The 22,802-nt window shown below is 44.7% G+C and overlaps 1 protein-coding gene across 4 annotated transcripts in view; it reads right to left on the bottom strand.

Annotated features, from left to right (window-relative positions):
- hlk (hulk) overlaps window positions 1–22,802 on the bottom strand; it is a 134,145-nt gene that overhangs the window by 80,136 nt on the left and 31,207 nt on the right. For all 4 annotated transcript variants that reach the window (XM_075894777.1, XM_075894778.1, XM_037426252.2 and 1 more), the window contains exons 2-3: window positions 8,279–8,461; window positions 3,685–3,825 (exon numbers count right to left, since the gene is read on the bottom strand). In XM_075894777.1, the coding sequence (XP_075750892.1) occupies window positions 3,685–3,825; window positions 8,279–8,461 (324 nt within the window). The remainder of the gene's footprint in view (window positions 1–3,684; window positions 3,826–8,278; window positions 8,462–22,802) is intronic.

Genomic DNA, 22,802 nt, shown 5'->3' with positions numbered 1-22,802 from the left:
GTATTGTATCATTTGGAGGTGTAAGTAGGTCAACAGTGATTAAGACATGGCCTTTACAGAGTTGAGGCTCTCGCTCCGTGCCCACTTCGATACATCCAGTGCTGGCGATATGGCCGTACCGTTAAGGGGTGCCGATCGTCTTCTTAATGCTTCATTGTGGAGAGAAGCATGGCCCGAAAACATGTTCCTCTCAAAACTAAAAATCCTGTATTTGCCAAGGTGCTCACCCTGCTGATCATTCAAACTGCCCAGCGAGAAATCAAGATATTAAGCATGGAAGCTTGGGCAAGTATTTGTTTTTTCAGCCCATTCAACAAGAGACAACAGTTTTGCTGACATTGTACCGCCGTAGTTGTTCCTGCACCCTTCTACGCGTGCCCATTTTTCTCATTTTTCGCCTATATATGTACACCACTCCGATATTAAATCTCTGTTGAAAGTCAGCGCTCTTTTCTCTCCTTGTTTTTTTCGCTTCCGTAGTTACGAAGTAACTACTTCTAGGTTGCGCCGTTCCTGCATTCAGAAATCAAGAGCTCCAAATTTTATAGATTATAGAAAGAAATCGATGCTCATGCCGTGAAGATTGATTGATTTGTGGGGTTTAACATCTCAAAACCACCATATGTTTATGAGAGACGCCGTAGTGGAGGGCTCCGGAAATTTTGACCACCTGGGGTTCTTTAACGTGCGCCCAAATCTGAGCACACGGGCCTACAACATTTCCGCCTCCATCGGAAATGCAGCCGCCGCAGCCGGGGTTCGAACCCGCATCCTGCGGGTCAGTAGCCGAGTACCTTAGCCACTAGACCACCGCTGCGGGGCATGCCGTGAAGATTAAGCCATAGTATTAGACAGATCATGCGGGTACGATGAAGCTGCTGCTCGACATTCTAAAGCTTTGGAAATATCTATAGGTCAAGTTGTGGCAGTTGCTGTAGAAAAGGCGATGTCGGAAGCCCTGAACGGTGTCTTCAACCCTGTCAAAGACAGTCACATGACCCAAATCTTACATAGTGCAGACAATCCTGCTCTTGATACAGGTATCGCGCTTACCCACGAAGGCGTAGATGAAACCACGCCAGAAACTGTGTCTGGTGCAGAAACTGCATTTGACTACATTGATTCTCTTACAGCTACTTGCGAACAGGATTATGGGAATGGTTCCAAGACCACAAATTGTTCAAATTATGGATTTCGACACTAGAGCCATTAAACGCCGGGCTACCCCGTACTTCCCGAAATCCACTCTTCTACATATATTAAAGAAAAAAAAAGTGCCAGGAGAGCAGTCCGCTGACGAAGGATGATTTCTTAAAGGACAACGTTATCCAGAAGCAGCTGAGGCCGCTGGTTTACGTTCAACATAGGGTCATTGAAAGTGCTTCAGTGTAATCGTCGGTCAATGCTCGCTGCAGCTACCAATCTTTTACCTCTTTGTACCGAATTTTCTGTTGAATCATTTATTAGCAAGAAGCATGATTATCTGCGAGAAAAAGTTTTGATCTTAGACACTAACTCTTCTTTCGTTTTGATCGACGTTCATGTAGAGGGGGTTTAGCGATTTTCATATCTACGAGATTTGCCCACAGGGAGAAGACAACATGTCAGTCCACATCGACAGAGAGTGAAATTTTAGCAGTAGATATATCTATCCCTGGTTGTACACCATTTCTAGTAGTCAATGCTCCTTTCTCCAAAGGTGTTGTGAATACTAGTTACCTCGATTCCGCAGTAGGAGCGTGTAAAAGAAATATAATAATCGCTAGAAACTTTATTTACACACATATCGTGGGGTTATTGATTTGATGACTGTGGCAAATGGTTATAACTCATTACAATGGGCATGTCTGAATGGCGCTCAGTTTGCGAATACCAGATCCCCCACTTATGTATCTGGGCTATCACGTTCTGTGATAGACCTGACTTTTTCTAACTCAGGTTGTATTATTTCATCCAGGTCCACCATGACATCAGCCACAAATAGTGGTAACCTTCCAGTACTTTTTGAGATATGTCCGCTTGCTTTGACAAAAAAATAAGTCCAAAATTATGTTAATTACGCCGAAATTACAGATACATTACGATTACACTTAAATGAACAGGTAGAACAAAGAGAGCAGGTAAAGGCCCTTAATTTATGTCGGCTACTAGGTGTCACTATGAATAAGCTAAGTTCAGTACTCAACTAGAAGTAGTACTTATTCACCATGATAAAAAACGAAAGGCAGATTAAAGGAGACTAATCTACAACCAGTGTCTACGTAATTGGAAAGACTGTGAATATGTTGCTGCTAAATTCAGACGAACGGTTGACAGAGCAAAAGAAGAGTACAAATCCAGACGTTAGTTGTATGTCGGATACAAAAAACAAAAGCCATATTTAGGTTTTTGCGGTACAGAAAGATTGTTCCATCACGAATAGATATAGAATCGATTTGTTTATCACAATTAGAATTGTCGCAGTCATTGGAAGCAATCGGGACAGGCTTAGAAGAATGCTTTACATAAGTGCTACCTCGCCCTTTGCCGATCACGGAAAAAGCTAATGAATATATGGCAACAACACTAGAAGAGATATCAGAGGTAGCACAATCACTGCCAGCTTCATCTCCCGGTCCTGATATAATAACTACAGCGATTATAAAAGTTATGTTTGATTTGTCTTCCAGCGATCTCGTTAACTTTATGATGTTTTATAGAAAATGTCTTAGAGCATTCTGACTGGAAAGCTGCCAAAGTGACACCACTACTTTAAAAAAAAAAGAAAAAAAGGAGGTGGTTATGCAATGGACAAAATTAGGCCTATTTCCCTTACCTCGATTTTCTAAAGCTAGTAGAGCGGGTTCTATATCGACATCTTGAAAAATGGATAGAGCAAAATCATATATTGAGCAAATATCAAATTGTATTTAGACCAGGGTGCTCTATAAGGTGTGCGCATGTCGGAACTGGAAGCTTGAATTGAACTTGCTCAGTGCAGAAAGCAATACGCCACTCTCGTGACCTTGGATTTTGCTAAGGCGTATGACAGTGTGGAGCACGCCATCTTGATTAGTAAACTTCGAAATGTTAACGTTCCCGAATATATAATTGCATGGATACAATTTTTTAGTGGGTGCGCATCTTACTGTTCGCAGAATGGGCTATCTTCGCAACAGACAAGGGGAGTTCCTCGGGGATCCGTTGTTTCACCCATTTTATTGAATATATTATTAATCTCTATCACTACTCATAATAAAGTGCAAGTGTATGTATACGTAGATGATATTGCATTCTTTTAGGCTTCCAATGACACACACTCGTTGTACAATATGTTAGACACATTTGAATGTTAGTTAAGTGTGGCTTAGTGACCTTCGCATGTCCCTAATGTTAATAAAAGTGCTGTTCTTGCATTTCTATTGATTTCTCATGCAAAAGCTGCATTGGTGTACGGCCACGACTTTTAGTCAACCTCATCCTATTTATGTCATTATTTACAATTAAAAAGGCTACGAAAACGTCCCCTCTACCTTACTTGTAGTTATTAAATTTTGTTTTTTAATAGACGAACCCTGATATTTGTTCCTTTTCGTTCATATTTACCAACGCACATATACGCTTCCATATTCAAGCCGTCTCACGCAAGGGCACAAGAGGAACTTGTAGTTTGCGAATTTTTCTCTTAGGGCAGCAAAAACTCACAAAAGAGAACGGCCAGGTATTGACTCTCCTTGATGAGGCTCTCTAGGATCTTTCCGTTGACCTCTTCTATCCGGTCCGGCAGCTCCATTGCCTCCAAGTTTGTTAGCCAGTCGAGCACTTTCTCTTCGTCCATCAGGTCATCTGCACATGAAACGCCCATCAGTGGTGTCAGGCAGTGCTTTGATCGACCTCCGTCCCAGGTCGCTACAAGCACCGCATCCTCGGAACAGTACGCTTAATAATCCACCGGAGGAATTAACCAAAATTGTGAAAGATGGTACAGAAATTCAAGGGCCTGATTTAGCTGATGCATTTAACGACTTCTTTTTGTCAGTTGGCGGCCCTACAACCAGTAGTACTTCTTTAAAATATATGAATATTCGAAATAACCAAACAATATTTCTAGAGCCAATTTCAGAGAGTGAATTAGTAGCGACATTTTTGACACTCAGTAATAGCAAAGCCACTGACGCGGACAATATTCAGATGAAACCTGTTAAGTATGTTATTGACATACTAGCACCCTGTCTTGCCTACATTTTTAACATATGTTTGTCCACAGGACATTTCCCGCGAAACATGCAGATAGCAAAAGTGACAGTTATCTATAAAAAGGGTCCCAGAAATGACATGTCCAACTACCGCCCTATATCGATTCTACCTGTATTCTCTAAGGGTCTGGAAAAAATAATTTTGAAACGTTTGAACTCTTTTACTGACAAGTTCAACTTGATTACTTCAGCGCAGTATGGCTTCCGGAAAAATAAATCTACTGAGCTCGCGCTACTGGCACAAAAAGAATACATTCTAGAGAATTTTGAATCCCGAAATATGGTACTCGGTCTTTTTCTTGATTTCTCAAAAGCCTTTGACCTCATTAATCATAAAATTCTCCTACAAAAGTTGGACCATTACGGTATAAGAGGCGTTGCACACAAATTAATCACTTCATACTTGCAACACCGAACTCAATTCGTCGTAATTCAAGGCAAACATTCCGCAACAAAATCCATTAAAACAGGCGTCCCGCAGGGAAGCATTTTGGGACCGTTTCTCTTTATACTTTACGTTAATGAGATAGTTCGTATTGATGAATCTGCCCATTACATTATATATGCTGACGACACAAGTTTGTTTTTTTCAAGCAGATGTAGCAGCGATCTAGGTAGCCGAGCGAATAACGCACTGTCTAAAATTAACACATGGGCCCAAGAAAACTCTCTAAAACTAAACATAAAAAAAACAAAAGCTGTTTTATTTCACCCCCGCCACACACAAGTTCAGTTTCCCATCATTTCGTTAAATAATTTAGAAATTGAAGTCGTCAAAAGTTTTAAATCATTAGGCGTGTATTTTTCACAAAACATGACATGGGATGATCACGTGAACCATATTATTACTAAACAATCTCGTATAATCGGCGTCATGCGCCGTCATTGCTACTATTTTCCTGTTTCTGTAAACATGCTCATATATAACTCGTTGTTTTCTTCATTATTGAATTATGCCTTTCTTGTATGGTCCACAACGACAACTGTAAACGTTTGCAAACTTACCATCTTGCAAAAGAAAGCTTTGCGTCTTGCCTCTAAATTACCACATCGCAGCCACACAGCAGAATTGTTTAAAAAACACTACATCATTCAGGTTGCATCAATATATGATTATAAACTAAGCCGTTTATATAAGTTCGGTTTATTGAAAAATAATGATACGATTGCTAGAATAGCCAGGTTAGAGAAAAATTTTCCTGCTTATAATGTACGTCAACCTGAAGTGTGGCACATATCAAAATGTAGAACGAAATACGGAAATCAAATGTTAAAGTTTCAACTGCCTACACTTCTAAACCGCATAATTAGGGAACATAACATTGATATATCTAGCATATCACCAAAAAAATTGCGATTAGTGTTTATATAATAATGTGATCTAGCGACTACCTCGGTGATCTTTCATTGTGATCTTTCATTGTTTCTTTTTTTAGTGCACATTGTGAAACACTTTTATTTTGGTTGTCCTTAGCCGCACGTCTTTCTGTGCTACCCTGTGTACTAGGGGGTCAGGGCTTCTCAAGCTGTTCTCACAGCTTTTACCTGCCCTCCTCGTAACATGTATTTTGTTGTTGCGGAATAAATTTCAATTTCAATCAATCAATTTCAGTGCGTGTCAAAGCGGGTATGAGCGTGCTTGGCAATTATCTATGCACTCCCGTATACGATGCAGCAGTCTTGTTGGACACAATTACTATTTCCGGAGGTCCGCCATGCTTAAGAACGAGCCAAATTCGTAGATTGCAAAACAGTACACATGCATAGTTTACGGTATAATTCTATAGCACTGCACGGTATTTGCGAAAAGTTTGGTGGCGTTCACTGGCTGGTAGGACTTGTTTGAACAGCAGAGAAGTGTTTAAAAGCAAAAAAAAAAATACACTGGACAATCGTTTGCCCTGGCCGATTGTTCCTTTATTCCTTCTTCGTTTCTAGGCTGGGAAACTTTTTGTAGCTAATTTTTCTTTTTTTATTCAGTTACACAAGGGGCTGCCACAGCAGGAAAAGCAGAAAGCTTAATTATCTTAATAAATCACGTTATTTTGAACTTTGCAAACAGTTCCGTCAACACGCTTGACAAGTGGATCTCTTTGAATGCAACCAACAGCGAGAAAAAAAAAACAGCATGTCCACGAGGTGAATGATGGCGAGTGGGGCGACGTAAACGGACGGACGGATGCACATGACACTCACAATAATGTGTGACACATGCGTGTGTGTTCATCACGTTCAGGCACTCACGCATTTTAATTGAATAAATAGCGGCTTATTTAATCATGTAGAGGCGGAGTCCAGCTAAATAAACAGAAACCACTCCAAGCCCGTTCGCTTGGAGCTGTTTACAAAAAAAGGGGGAGAGGATTAACAAACACTGTTTTCGTAACTCTATCCAGTGATATGGGACAGTAGGACGATGTCAGGCTAGAGATAAACAAAATACGCACTAGTGGTAAACACTCCAGGTGCATATTTAAACAGCGCTAAGCGACCATTTAGTCTGGACAAGGTCAAGTCAGTAAACTTGCACCAACGAGGTTTACGTATACGTACACAGCATGCTCCAGGTTTGCGCAGTAGAGTTCGTCCAAGAAAAAACGATATTATTCATTTTACTAAACAACTATTCCTGGTACTTTCTGTACATCGGTGTATATAAACTTTCAAACACTGTTTTAATGACGCATGATGGGAAAAGTAAGCGAGAAAGAAAGCTGATCGCACGAACCCCATCACATTCAGGAGTGTAGTGCTGCTGAAAGATATTTAGGAATAGTTCTGGAGCGTACGTGCTCAGTCGTCTGAGCAATTTAGTCGCTCAGTCTCGAGAGGCTCTACGAGGTGATGGGGAAAGGTTTTGTGCAAAAAATCTGAGGATAAGCCGCATTCCAATGGTAAATAGAAGTGACTGCATGTTGAGAGTGCTACATTATGGCAAAAACCTAGGATCTTAAACTTTAATTCTGAGTGCCCTTCAGCTGACCTTGTACGCGTAATTACGAGGAATAAATCTGGTTGCGTGATTGCAAACTCATTACCATGCGCTGATACCGTTTGCTTATCATGGACTTAATATGTCGCTTGGGTATGGCAGTTTATAGTTTCTTACATATGAGATCTAAGAAATCACAGCATATCCACGGAGTGAATGATGGTGAGAGGGGAGAAGCGTTTGTGTGTCTATCCGTTCATGTGTCCGTCCGTCTGTGCATGCGTCTATGCGTGCAATCACGTTCGAGAATACAGACGGCGCGGGGGTAACACCGACGAGACGCAAGCCAAGGAAGCCGAGCGCAAGCGTCTTCAACGCACCGGCCGCTCTGCTTCGTCCATGCTCCACCAACGATCCGCTACGTACGGCAACTATCTAGGAGACTGAGAGATGCCCTCGTTCTCCGCGTACCCAAGCACGACCCGCGCAGCAGCCAATCGGAGGCTAATTACAGTGCCATCTAGAATATCCTCTCTCAACTGCAGTTGGTATGTACTTCAATGAGACAGCGCTGTCTGTTGTACTGTACGGGAGATACTCTTTTCTTTTCTTTCTCGTCTCTTCTCCTCTCGGTTACGCGTGATGCATTACAAGGTTAGACTAAGAGGGAGTTTCGCCCCTAAAACGGCAGATAAGGGAAGACGGAAAATTGCGATGAAAGAATCTGTAAACCGGCGTTGTGTGGTCGAGCCGCCGTTTCGACAGGTGGGCCCGTATTTTCAAGGCTAGAACTGATTTCTTAAGCACTAGTGCGCATATGCTCCGTACCCTTTCCTCCGCCTTCTCTCCCCGGTTACCCTATCCTCTTTTCTTTGTTTGGGCTGGAGAAAGGCGTGCGAAGCATCCAGCGCTAAGGCGATCACTTGGAAGACGAGTCCACTTGTCGAAACGTCGGCTCGACCACACAATGCCTGTTTACGGTTTTTTTTTTTTCACAGAGCATACGAGAGGGATGAGTTTAATGGCACATTGCGTCCCGTTTACCCGGGATCCACTGACACTCAAACCTGCGGCAATCGATAGAATCGTGGGGTAGCAAACAGCATCGTACCTTCGTAGATGGTGGGCTCCTTGTTTCGGAAGTAGACAAGCGACGGGAACTTGGTGATGCCGAGTTTCTTCGCCGTCGGTCGATCGCTGTTCTTGACGAAAGCCACGCCGAACTTTTCCGCTTCGTCGTTGATGTGCTCCAACTCGGCCAGTATGGCATCGCAGTTTTTGCATATCTTCGTGTCTGCCGGTAGAAAAGGAACAATGTGAAACATAACCTCTAATGAACTTGATGTCGGGGTCCACATGTTCCCAAACTATATGATTGTACAGAAGAATACCATAAATTTAACTCGTTCGAACAACACGTTCTCGTACGCAGGAAAAAGGGTTCTCATTGTAATCTACAAATTCTCCATTCTGCGTGATAACCTATATAGCGACTTTTCTGCGCTCCTCAGTGTTACACAAGGTAGAGTAGCAGCAAGCTTAAGGGCTGCTTGGAAATGTTCGCCTTTAGTAGTGGCAACGTCTAAGCTACGAATGACAGTGCAAGGCGACCTTTTGCTACAAGCACAAAACTTGCAAACCTATACGATACATGAGGATGCTTTTTTTGTAGCCTCTTTTGCACAGTTCGTGACAGCATGCTCGGTATCAATTGATCTCAAATGGGGAGTGCACTTGCCAGTGTCAACAATGAAAAGACACAACGTTCTGAATGGAGTGAGTGTGGTGCCCGCACGATGGTTTAGACCTCATGGTGCGTGCTCTTGTGCGTGCGTGCATGTGCTGCTTACGCGTCGAGCTAAGGCTAAGGCCCTATAAGTGTCAAGATAAGGTGGCTTCAAACAAGAGTGACGCGTGAGATTGAAATGCTACGAAAATGCCACATGCACGGAACATCGCATACAAGAAAACACGGCTCTTCGGCATGCCACACCACCATCGGGAAGCGTGTGGTTTCCCGTAAAGGTATGCAACGACGCAGGAGGCCCGACACGTACAACAACAAATTCGAAAAACCAAACGCTTCTCTGAGTTGGGCGAATTAGTTTGGATTCCCCACTTGAATGTGGCCGTCTCGTGACATGCCATTTCAGTCTTTAATTAATCGCTTTTGCCATCGAATCATCTTAGCGATATTGTAAAAGACCCTCGGAATCTGTTGCCATATTTAAAGTATGGGTGCACGAATATGGGCATTTTTGAATGTTCAATTGATTTCGCGAGGCACATTTACAATGCGAGATATTCTGAACACCGTAATAGCGCAGAATAAATATTAAGATCAGCACGAAGAATTTCATAACTGGGCCGAATTGAGTTATATTTGATGCACAAATAGACAACTTAGTTTCAGGTGCCATATTAGCACAGAACAAGTTCGGACGTCTGCCTGCTTTATGCGTCAGTATATATATATATATATATATATATATATATATATATATATATATATATATATATATATATATATATATATATATATATATATATATATATATATATATATATATATATATATATATATATATATATATATATATATATATATATATATATATATATATATATATATATATATATAAGGAAAGAAGTGTATACCTAAGGGCTCGTTTATCCGTGTTTTTACACATTATTAATGAGATCTAACAGACAATAATGCCAAGGAAAGTATAAGGGAAGATATTACACCGAATTGTAATGTAAATATGAAAAAAAGTGGGTGAAAAGATCACTTGTCGTGGGCAGAATCAACACCTGTGACCTTCGAATGACGCGTTCGATGCTCTACCACTGAGCTACCACGACAGCTATCCCCCCAGCCACTTTATAGGGTTTATATGGGAATTAAACGTGGGTGTGTCAGTCAGCGCCACGAGTAGCCGTGGCGGCGAGTGTGGCACACTCTTTTGAGCCTGTTTGGCGTCACGTAGCACGTGAACTTGTTACGAGTGGGCAGCTGACAAATAGTCCCTCGTATACAACCCAAAGGCACTAAGTCTGCCAGTACGAGACTCTCGTTAATGAATAAGGAAAGATAACTGCCCACGGCAAGTTATCTTTTCACCCACTTTTCTTCATATTTACATTACAATTTGGTCTAATATTTGCCGCTATACTTTCCTTGGCATTATTGTCTGTTAGATCCTCGCATATATATATATATATATATATATATATATATATATATATATATATATATATATATATATATATATATATATATACACCCCGGTTCGGATGTTTCAGTATTGCACTATGACATCATAATTGCCATCTTTTAAGTCTGATTAGCCTATGGGGTTGCTCTGTTTACTCTTGGAATTTGACAATATGGCGGGAACGGATGGGTGTCGAAGATAGCACCTCGGATAACGGTGATTGCCGGAAATTATTGAATGAATCAGTCTGATACGTCTTAAAGTTCAGCAGGAATTAGAAGGGTGAACGACGTTTTATAAAATAGAGTAGCACGCGTATTCGGCTGGTAACCGAGAAGGCAACCACACAATATTACTAAAAATAATTCCATTCGGGCAAATGCTATCAAAAGAGAAATGAAAACGAATGAGTCGTTTCTACATCGGCGGTGTGCAAAAGAATGACAGCAAGAAAAAAAAAAGACACTTCAAACTTGATTTCCTCTGCCTTGAACACATAACCTTTCGTGTGCGTTGTTTTCGTGTGTGTTTAACTTCGCGATTTGCGGCGCCCTGAAAGGAAGGAGCGCCCACACACGCGCCCTTCTGACGGAGCCAGCGGTGCGCGCCTTTGTCGCCTCCAATCCACGCCTGGACGAGCCGTTTCGGGTGACTGCACCGCCTTTAATGAAAGAGCCTCACCGCTCCCACCAAGGTAGCTGACGGGGCGTTTTTTACAGGATGCAGTAAATAGAAAATGTTTTTAATGCTCTGTAAATTACGCGCAGTCATTTGATCGACGTCGCACTCGAAGTCTGGCGTTGGTCGCAGCGACACAGCGCACCTTGTTGATCGACAATTGAGAGATACGTGGTGGCGCTGATCACCTCGTCGTTTCTGCAGAGAGCTTTTCATGACTGGAATTCTGCGACATCAAAGGAGCGTTTGATAACGTGACTCATGAATCTATCCTACACGCCCTGAGGTCATTAGGTGTAGGAGATTGTATGTACCGCTGGATCTTGGACTACCTCAGAGACAGGACAGTCTACATGTCCACAAAAGAAGGTGACACAACTTCACACACAGTGCATCAAGGAGTTCCCCAGGGCGGCGTCCTCAGTCCAACCTTATTAAACATCTCTCTCATCGGACTATAGAAGTGCATCCCAGCATCGGCAGAAATCTCACTTTAAGCAGATGACATTTGTATATGGAGCAGCGGTCGCAACAGACGTGTTCTACAAGCAAGATTGCAGAAAGCTCTCAACTCCATCGAGAAATTCTTGCGCGAACGAGGTCTAATGATGTCACCAGAAAAGTATGCCGCCATTGTTTTTACGAGGCGTGATGTCTCACGCTACACATTAAAGGTAGCTCATTCGCCATTCGGTACATGACAAATCATAAGTTTCTGGGAGTGACAACCGACCGGCAAATGACTTGGACTCCCCACGTTCGGATATTAAAGGAAAAAGTTGCGTCATACGCGAGCATCTTTCGCTTACTAACAGGCAATGCTGGTGGCTGTACCGTTAATGCTGTGTTACAAATGTATACCGCTCTCTGCGAAGGTCTTCTACGTTACAGCATTCCTGCGATGCATGGACTTTCTCGAACGAACATACAGACACTGACTGGACTCTGACTAGAGTCCAGGCACAAGCCCTGAGTGTGTGCCTCGGCCTTCCAAAGAACACATCAAACATCGGAACCCTTGCTGAGAGTAGGCGCCTTTCAGCTCCTGTTCTTCTGCAGCAGGAGTTTCTTTGAGTCCACTTGCGTTATGCAACCAGAGCGCGGGATCATCCTCCTGCTTCAAACAGTTGCCCTGTGCGGAGCCTCCTCCCGCTACACTATCAGAAAGCATCAATTCATGCAGAACCATCGCGGAAAACTCCTTCGTGGACCAGTCACCGTTGTACCTGGGTTCAAGAGCAAAAGGCGCACACCCGAACCAGCATTCAGACACTTCACTCTAAAGCATTTGGAAAACTGCTACAGAGCTCACCGTCATATTTACGCCGACGGCTCTGTTACGTCTATATCATCTGCGATAGGTGTCTGGATTCCATTTACCAATGTCACCATCTCTGCCACTCTGACACTGCACCTCATCTACAGCCACTTAACAAACTGCACTGCGGGCTGTCATTAATTACATCATTGACCAGACAGCCGAGTCCTGGGTCATCTTCACTGACTCAAGAGCAGCGCTACAGTCGCTGAGATCTCCAAGCACACAGGACCAACTCGTCATGGACATCAAACGCCTATGCAAGAAAACCTGTGACCTCCATCATCGCATTGATCTGTAGTAGATACCTACCCACTGCGGAATACAAGGCAACGTCCGGGCTGATGACGCTGTCAAAGCTGGACATGACACTTCAACAGAAATCGTCGAGATTTTCGAGGCAAGATGCAGAAACGCTAGTGTCGGCACACGCCTGGCGCCTCCAGCGATCCCTCTGGACAGACCCTAGCCAACAGTGTGGGCCTCTGTACAAGATTGATCCATCGTGTGACTTCAGGATGCCGCGAAATCTCAACAGGCAATAAGAAACGTGTTTACACCACATCCGATTAAACATAGCGTATACGAACTACTTCAGGAACAAAATTCAACTGTCTGACTCAGCACTTTGTGCCCAATGTAACGTCGTTGAAGACATAAAAAATGTCCTCTGTGAGTGTACGAAATACGCATCAGAGAGACAGTCTCTGAAGATGGGCTTAAAAATGCAACAGGACACAAATTTGGAGTTAAAAAACATTCTAGGGCCATGGCAGAACACCTCCAGTGCGTTAGACTCTACAAAAGCGCTGCTGACGTTCTTACGGGCCACAGGCTTGAACGAAACGTTGTAAATTGTGCAGTGCGTGTGAGAGACTATGTGTTATGTGACTGTTATGCGTGTGTGTAATTGTGTGTGTTGTGTGTTTATCATTGTATATATCACTGTCATCAACCGGCAACTGGAGTAGCCTGTCAGGTGAAAAACCAGGCAAACCTCTCCAGCTTCCCATTAAAATAATTCTTGCTCTCTCTCTCTCTCTCTCTGGAATTTTTACTCAAATTGCTTGCTCCTGTCGCCGCTGTGTGATGCGGTAAAGCCAGCTTTGGGTACATCGGACTTGTTTCGAAGTACGTCTTAGCTGGCTTCATGCGTCTTGCCGTACAATGGCGATACGCTACATCGAAAGCGCACTTAGGGAAGTGTTGCACTGTTTGTGCATACGTGCACACCAGCCATCTTGATTGCGAAGGAGAGCCGTTGTATGCGACTTTGTTTTCCTTTACCTGTAATGGGAGCTCTTGATTCATCGGCCTTGTCATGATGTAGCAACCACAATTGAGTAGAGCGGCACGTTTTTGCTAGATGACAGTTTTTATTTATGGAACTATTTAGGCCAAGCTTCTATCCGTTCAACACTAACAACAAAAGACGCGGTTATTCCCACTTTTGAGAAATTAGTGTAACACGAAAGTGCGACGCATCTCCAGAAAGGTAGTTGAGCGTTTATTGTGCATTATTTCACCACAAGAATGAAGAAATGTATGCTACAGCAACAAATTACAAACTCACGTGAGGAAAAACAACCTGATCTAAACATGCTGCGCGTACCTCAAGCAGAAAGCAGGCACGAAATGAGCATACACAGGACAAACAGCTGTCGCAACACGACACTTAAAGCACGCTGTTCAACCAAAAAGAAAGACGAAACGAACGCAGAAGTGTACATAGGACAATCCAAACAACTGTCACTCATATTTCTTACTTCTTCGTGTGCGAGTAGCATGCTCCTTTTGTAGACGCGGCCGCGGCAGAGAGTGAACTAACCTTCGTGCTCTCCCGAACCACGAATGTGATAAAGCGTGCGGAGGAGATACCACGCTCCGTGGAGGCGGCGCTCATCGAAACGTGAGAGGTGCCATGCCCAATGCTGCCCAACGCACTAAAACCCCTACGTTCACCCTACGCGAGTTCATCGCACCATCTCGCTAGGGGTGACGAAAACGCGCTGAAGTTTCGGAGCTCCAATGTCAGTTATCGCTGTTTTCATGGGTAGACATTAGCTGCCAATCAACTGTCGCACATACACACATACCACATGGTTGGCGGGTATGTGTGTGGCGGAAAGGGTTAGACGATGTCCGCGACGGGATTGTCATGTACTTCATGTCATGATGAGCTGGTCGACCACCGAGACGTATATGGAGGCGGCTAGAATAGATAGATAGATAGATAGATAGATAGATAGATAGATAGATAGATAGATAGATAGATAGATAGATAGATAGATAGATAGATAGATAGATAGATAGATAGATAGATAGATAGATAGATAGATAGATAGATAGATAGATAGATAGATAGATAGATAGATGCTCAAAGGGCCTGCAACCAGTACGCAAAGAAATCAAAATTGGGGGACCATTAAGCCTCGCCTTTAAGAGTTGAACGCGATAGCGAAATCCGGCCCCTTGTGCACCCTTTGAACCGCTAAGTGCATACTTATTCATAAGTTTTGTTACATAGATACGCACGTCCACACACGCGCGCACAGTAGATTGTACCAGCGCGCGTGCGAAAATGGTACATACAGGTTTTTGATCTAAAACAAGAGTCGCATGGCCTCCAAGATATGCACCACGTGCTCGCCATCTCGGAGGTCATAAAGAGTCTCACAATGCCTCACAGATGGCAGCACATTATCTAGCGTTTGTTGTTTGCTTGAATCTGTTAGAACGAAAGTAAACCTTGGGTTTCGTAGGGCGAGAGCGATTATTGCTTCTTCCATACTAGTTGTGTCTGTGTCCTGGGCTGATATACAATCAACCTATTTTCCACAATGAATGACGCTTGCTGTATAATTGCCGTTCACTGGTGCAGCTGCATCGACAAAGAATGCACCCTCAGCATCTGAGTAGCTGTCGTGAAATTTTTGCAAAGGCTACATTGGCCTCATTGGGCATCGACTTCTAACACAACTCTCGTCCTCATGCTCAGAGGGCGAATGGAAACAGCTGATATGGATACGCAGCCACTGCGGAGTTAGAGGCAATGAGCTCGCCCATGCCTCGGCCCGAGAATTATTCTTGCGGACCTCCGACCCCGGCATATCGCACCCACCCTCGGCTATGCGTATGGACCCATTCCTAACATACACAGATATTCCAGAACATCAAAGACTCGAAAAACGGAAACTTCCGCCCCTAGGGCCAAAGCTGACTAAAGAATATCAGGTAGCATGGCGACGCCTGCAGACCTTGTCTTAACTCAATCCATACATACTGTCCAAGATAGATCCCGACACATACGCACCACAGTGCAGGTTCTGCGTCACTAAAACAGCCACCCTGTACCACATGGTATGGGAAGGCCCACACAATCTACCTCTACAACCAAGAGCACAGCACAACACTCTAGGGTGGGAGACAGCTCTTTCCAGCTCGGATCCGAAGACCCAAGAAGCCCTCGTGAGACGAACGAGGAACAGCGGCCCGTGTCAATGGGATCCTGTACTAAGGAGCCCACTCACCGACACTCCTTCCTCAGTCGCAAATAAATGTTTTATTCTCTCTCTCTTGTTTGCTTGATCAACGCCCCTGGAAATTCATGATATGTTTTCCACTAGATGGACATGGCTGTCTGTTTTCACAGCTGTTGGAAAGTTACTGTGTGTTTTAGCGGCGATGGCTGCACTATCCCGGCCTTTTTCGACATAATTTGAGGCCTCCCAAATGCGCTTACAAATCTTCGAATGGACTCGTTTTCGTCATGACAACAGCTAAACAAAATGCGTTAAAGGGGCCCTGAAACACTTTCTCAAGTAACCATTGAACGAATTCACTAGAAGAGCTTATTGCCTCACGAATTCAACGCCGCAAAAATTTTAAGAATCCGTCCAGTGCGAGTGGAGTTAAAAAGGTTTGTCGCATGCTCCAATTGCATTCTCTCTTTTCTCGTCCCGACGAAAGCGCTGGAAGCTAAACAGGGAGGGATGGCAAGGGCAAAGAAACCGCGTCACCCGCGCCTCGTGACCTTGAGCACTTGTTTCTTTTTTTTTCTTCGAATGCGTGGCTTTTTCAGTGTGATCGCATGCGCACGCGTAAACAAGTAGTGGCCTCTCGCGGCGATCTCTGTAACGAGCTTTTTCGCTCATGGACGATTTTTCACTCGCAACCAACAGGGCCAACGCTGACGGCGGAATTTCTGCGACACGACCTCTCTAACGCTATCGCGTTAAAACAACAACAGGACGAGGTCTTAGAACAACGCTCGAGCGGATTTCGGTCCCTGCAGAAGTGTTGTGATCAGAATGTAAACAGTTAGATAATGAATAAATCAATTTTCAGAAACCACGCGGTAATGTGATAAAGGCCGTTTCGCCACGTGGGCCCCTTCGCTGGCTGCCTGACTCGTTTTGAGCTCAGTGGACGACGGGTGTGCTATAAATAAGGCGACTCCCTCGCCTTTCCGCGGCAGAAAAAGCGAGCGAGGGCCCTCTTGTTTTACGTCCGACAACCGGGCCACCAGTGCGCGCCCCAGCCCAGACCCCTTGCCGTGTATATATATAGATGTATAGACTTGTTTCTTTTTCTCTTCTTTCTTTTCTTTCATTCTTTCTTTCTTTCCTTTTTTCTATTTAGCCCATTTTGCCGCTGTCGTCAAATGTTACGAGGTGGCTTATTCTTGCCAAGCGCAAGCACAGCGCGGCTATCACCGGAGACTCCCGTGGGAAGAATTGTGCTCGCATTCCACGAGCGTTCCTGCTTTGAATCTCTGGCGAACCTGATACGCATGATCGTTCTTTATATATATATATATATATATATATATATATATATATATATATATATATATATATATATATATATATATATATATATATATATATATATATATATATATATATATATATATATATATATATATATAATACGTTCTCAAGCGAAGCACGTGGGGGTCAGCGCGTGTGACGGAGGAAGCAAGCGAGGTTACAGGCTCATCATATCGTCAGACTATGCGTTCGCTCTATCCGTAACGGCAACGCCTCTCAGAGCAACAGCGAGCTCGGAGAAGTTTGGCTGGCGCCACCTGGCAGTACGCCTGGATGACGTCACGGCACGGACTCGTCGATCAACACTGATGCCCGCCGCGGCGCGCCTACATAATAATGATGCGCTCGCCCCGTGTACTGTTCTGCTGTTTGTGTTCGTTTTTACGGGCGAAGATCCTTATAGCATCACGTACCTGGTTGGTTGTTCTTGCATCCTACGTACCCAACGTTAGAGTGTACTTCTAGTACACTGTACCAGCGCATCCTGGGAGTGAATGATGATGACTAAGGCGAAGCGTCCATCCGTCCGATGCGTGCGCTACTGTGATGGGAGCGTGCGTACATACATACAGACAGACGGACAGACAGACAGATGAACGGGCTGACTGACTGACCGACTGACTGACCGACCGACCGACTGACTGACTGACTGACTGACTGACTGACTGACTGACTGACTGACTGACTGACTGACCGACTGACCGACCTGTGATAGGAGCGTGCGTACATACAGACAGACAGATAGATGGACGGGCGGATGGATCGACGGACGGACGGGCGGGCGGGTGGGCGGGCGGGCGGACAGACAGACAGACAGACGGACGGACGGACGGACGGACGGACGGACAGACGGACGGACAGACGGACAGATAGACAGACGCACGCGCGCACGCATGCACGCACGGACCAGGGCTGTGCCCAGGAATTTTTTTGAGGGTTGCTCTTGTGTAGAACAGCTAACTTTGGCAACTGGTGGTCGATGTGAAGGCGTGCAGATATATGAATATCGCCCTAAATGTTACAGTATTAAAAAATTTTGGGGGGTGTCAGAACCCCCTCAACCCCCTCTAGTTACGGCCTTGAGATAGACGGACGCTTCGCCCCACTCATCATCATTCACTCCGTGGATATGCTATGAGTTTTTGCTTGTCTCAAGCTGCAGATGAATGAAGAGAACAAAACCCGTAATGTTTGCGGTAAAACAATAAATGGCTAACTTTTGCACAATCGCGCACTCGATCGTAGGCAATAAGAGGTCTTTGTCGCGCTTGGGTGATGGATTCCATTCCATTCTTGGTCACGGCACTGCATTCCGAAGGGTGTTAAAACGAAAACATGCTTCTTATGCCCGTATGCATTCGCGCATAGTCGTGTCGTCATAATGAGACGCAATACACAATATTTACATTATTAGGTTGAGTTTAGTGGTGATTCCTTTCGGAGATATGAAGGTTTTTACTCATATAGGGTTATTTGTATCGGAAGAGTCCACATACCTATGGACAGTACTTTCACTGGTGTGCCAAGCTCCGTACTCACGTGCATTATCGAATCTCGGAAATATCTCGAATGTACTCGCCATATATATGATCCAAGTAAAGGGACATATCTCAACATTACCGAAAACATTGTTTGTGCGGCAATATTATGTTCTTTATTTTCGGAATATGTTAGGCGAGTGTGGCTAAGGTACCCGGCTGCTGACCCGCAGGTCGCGGGATCGAATCCCGGCTGTGGCGGCTGCATATCCGATGGAGGCGGAAATGTTGTAGGCCCACGTGCTCAGAATTAGGTGCACGGTAAAGAACACCAGGTGGTCGAAATTTCCGGAGCCCTCCGCTACGGCGTCTCTCATAATCACAGCGTGGTTTTGGGATGTTAAACCCCACAAATCAATCAATCAAATCAATATGTTAAGCGAGTACATGTGATGGTCAGATTCGTGTAATGTGTGTAGTTAGAGAAAGTGCAATTCTGTCAAATCATTTTAATTATACGCAGATTTAGGCGCAACTTGCACGGTAAAGCACAATGTAATGAGTGAATTGAAAACGAACTAATTTCATGTGTTATACTTGGGCACGCATATTTTCTAGTCACAGAATCTGTGCGTAGTTGCAACCACGTTAGCACCACTTAGTATATTTTCTTAGCATTCATTTCTTCATGTATACGTGACGAAAGCAACGAGCGTCCTGCACCACCGTTTTCACTGCTACTCTTCCGTTTGGATGGGAGATATCTAAAGCTAAGTTATATACCCTTTCTACAGCTTGAATAACTTTCACTGGTAGCGAAACTTTCAACCTTGTGTCTTGAGAGTTTTGCGTCACGAAACTGAGGAGTAGTCACCATCGTATCGCTAAAGAGCGGGTACACGGGGGACGCATAAAAAGGCGTCAAGCGGTGGCGGAGTACACAGGCGAGTCCTTGCCATGACGTGAAGAGCTAAGGAATCGAGAGATCGATTTCTTGGCTTTGCACAGAAGTTGGCGTCGGTGGAGCAATGGTTACGATGAGCCGAAGCTCGCGCGTTGGATGCCTGCCGCAGCATTTCGATAGAGGCACTATGGCTCATGTACTGTGCGATGTCAGTGCAAGAATACCAGGTGGAGCCCCTCTACACGGCGCCTCTCGTTATCATATCGCGGTTTTGGGACCCAAAACACTAGATAATGTTATCATTCACAGATAGTTGCAGCAATTGTTCAAGACGCAACGCAGCAAGCTAAATTTTTTGTACACACTGTAAATTACTTCTCACAGAGCGTGTGATCACGGATATCGTTGCAGCCAGCAGATAAAATCGATGGACGTAGCTAGTATTACCGCGGCACATATGAAAAAAAAAAAAAGAAGTAGGCGCTAAACTTCCAACACTGTTCTTAACCTTCCAAACTGTTTCAACGATAAACTTTCAACACTTTTTGAAGCTTAACGCCTACCTTTCCAGACGTGTCTGTGTGGTCTTCCACTCCTCCCCCCGTTTCTCCTTTTTTTCATATGTGCAGCGCTAATACTAGCTAAGTTCATGGATAACCAACTCGCCCGAGCCACAACGCTTCTGAGCCGTATCGATGGCTTGCACGTGACGTCATGGAGCCAGCTTCATAACCTACTGGAACTTACTGCTGATGTAATCAAATCTGTCATATACATTGCAGATTTGATGACGTCAAATACCTGCTGCGGTTAGCCTGTAGCAATGTGGCAATGATTCGGCCATAACGTTATTGACCTCTTTTCGTGAATAACGAGAGATGCCGGATGAGATATCCCGATAACATTGCGCTGACGTCACAAATTTAGCGCCCCACCATACTGGTTTACCCACCTATCAGAGTGGCCCCACGACGGTGGAGCCACAGACCACTACCACGGTGGTCTCGTGGCTAAGGTACTCGGCTACTGACCCGCAGGTTGCGGGATTGAATCCCTGCTGTGGCGGCTGCATTTTCGATGGTGGCGAAAATGCTGTAAGCTTGCGTGCTCAGATTTGGGTGCGTACCCGTTAAAAAAACCCCAAATCGTCGAAATTTCCGGAGTCCTCCACGACTGCGTCTCCCATAATCATATGGTGGTTTTGTACGTTCAACACCACATGTCAATCAAATCAACCAATATGAGTGATGGATCAGGCTGGCTCGTATTGCGTAGTTCCAAAAAGCGCGAAAAAGATGGACATGGACAAGCGCTTGCATCCAGCCGGGTTTAGTGCAAGAAGAATGGTGAAACTATATGCAGGTTTCAAGAAAAAACTTTCACGCGAAAGTATACATGAAAACCAGATAGCGCCTTATGTAGGATACATATTCACCACACCATGAAATGAAGATGGCCATCGGGATAATTATATCAACCCCTCCTCTATTTAATCGATACCAGCCAGATGCGCCCGATCCAGCTGTTCACCACCCTCTCTTCTAGCCCTTTCCCGCTCTCTCTCATCGCCTAGCTTTCGGGTGTGCTTTGTGGTCATGGAGTAGAGTAGCCCCTCATGCAGTGTATGCATGACGGAAATCCTATGAGGTAATTTTTTGTTCAGTTGTGTACATATTCATCTTGCATTCTTCGTGTTCACAATATTGGGAGTCACACTGGCTCTGTAAAAGATACGCTGTTTTGAGATAGCGTGTCGTCGTTCGTGGCACTATGTGGGCAACCAATGGAGAAGCGTTACTGCAACGCAACTGCATGCGCCGACTTTCAGAGCGCTGTGATGCGGCGGCGGCATTTACTCGAGCCAGAAAGATGCAGCATGAAGGAGCGAATCTGACAGACGTATGATATTGATGTGGGAAACACGTCTATCGCATCTTCGGGGGAAAGCGCTCGGACGCACGTGTGAAATCGCAATGTTCGTAGACTGTCGTGCCACCTATCGGAATTCGGGAGCGTCCTCTAAATGATGGCAGTAGACAGACGCCCACAATGCCCTCTTGTTCGGCGGTGCTAGCCGCAGCGTTAGCGCGTTAGTAAGAAACGAACGCAAACTACTTTGTATGTTTCGTGCATCAGTGAATACACCGGACCGTCCGTGAGACGATAAATCTGATTCGTTCTTGCAAGACGCGAAGATTTCGTGAAAATAAGTGGGAATTCGCGCTTTCAATTGTGGCCCGAAGAGTACATATATCAGCATTGCGAGATTTTTCTGCGGCCACATTGGATAGTTAAATGTTATCGTATGACCATTCGAGTTCAAACTTGCCTTGTTTTGCGTGCGTATAGCATTCTTCAGTGCTTTTGTAGTGCATGAATCCCATAACATTCGTTGTAAGAGGAAAGTAGCGCAGGCTAGCGATTTGCGTTTCTAAACCTTGGCCTACGCTGCGCCGCTTGTTTTTTACGTTCGTTGACAGATGGCAGCACAGTGCAAACGATTCTTTTCTTTCCTTGATTTGATTGATATGTGGGGTTTAACGTCCCAAAACCACCATATGATTATGAGAGACGCCGTAGTGGAGGGCTCCGGAAATTTAGACCACCTGGGGTTCTTTAACGTGCACCCAAATCTGAGCACCAGGGCCTACAACATTTCCGCCTCCATCGGAAATGCAGCCGCCGCAGCCGGGATGCGAACCCGCGACCTGCGGGTCAGCAGCCGAGTACCTTAGCCACTAGACCACCACGGCGGGGCTTCTTTTCTTTCCTGGCATCAGAGCGAAACCACAGAACACCTACCGAAACCATATGGCGAAATGATCTCCGCACCTTCAGGCAAACGTGGTGAGTGACGACGTGAGGGTGTCGTGCGTGGTGAATGACGCGATGTTGGTGCTATCGAAGTCGTTCGGTGGAGAGAATTTCTCGGATTACTTTCAGCAGTGATGTTCAAAGAAACCATCTTCCCGTCGAGGATTTTTCACTGAACGTAGATGGTTGTCGCGCTGAGAGTGACAGCGACGATGAACGATCAGCTGCTAGCTCACAAGCAGAGAGTTGCAATTCACGCCCCGTCGTGCCTTAATGTTTTCTCACTTTCGTAAGTCATTTTTATTGTATTTATTGTATATTATCATTCATCGAGTTCAAAATAAAAGCATACTTTTTCTTGTAGATTGAATGCATCCCAATTACAGTAGATAT

Source organism: Rhipicephalus microplus, chromosome 5 (assembly GCF_043290135.1).
Source record: "Rhipicephalus microplus isolate Deutch F79 chromosome 5, USDA_Rmic, whole genome shotgun sequence".
Taxonomy (NCBI): domain Eukaryota; kingdom Metazoa; phylum Arthropoda; class Arachnida; order Ixodida; family Ixodidae; genus Rhipicephalus; species Rhipicephalus microplus.
This window is presented reverse-complemented; position numbering and strand designations above follow the sequence as displayed.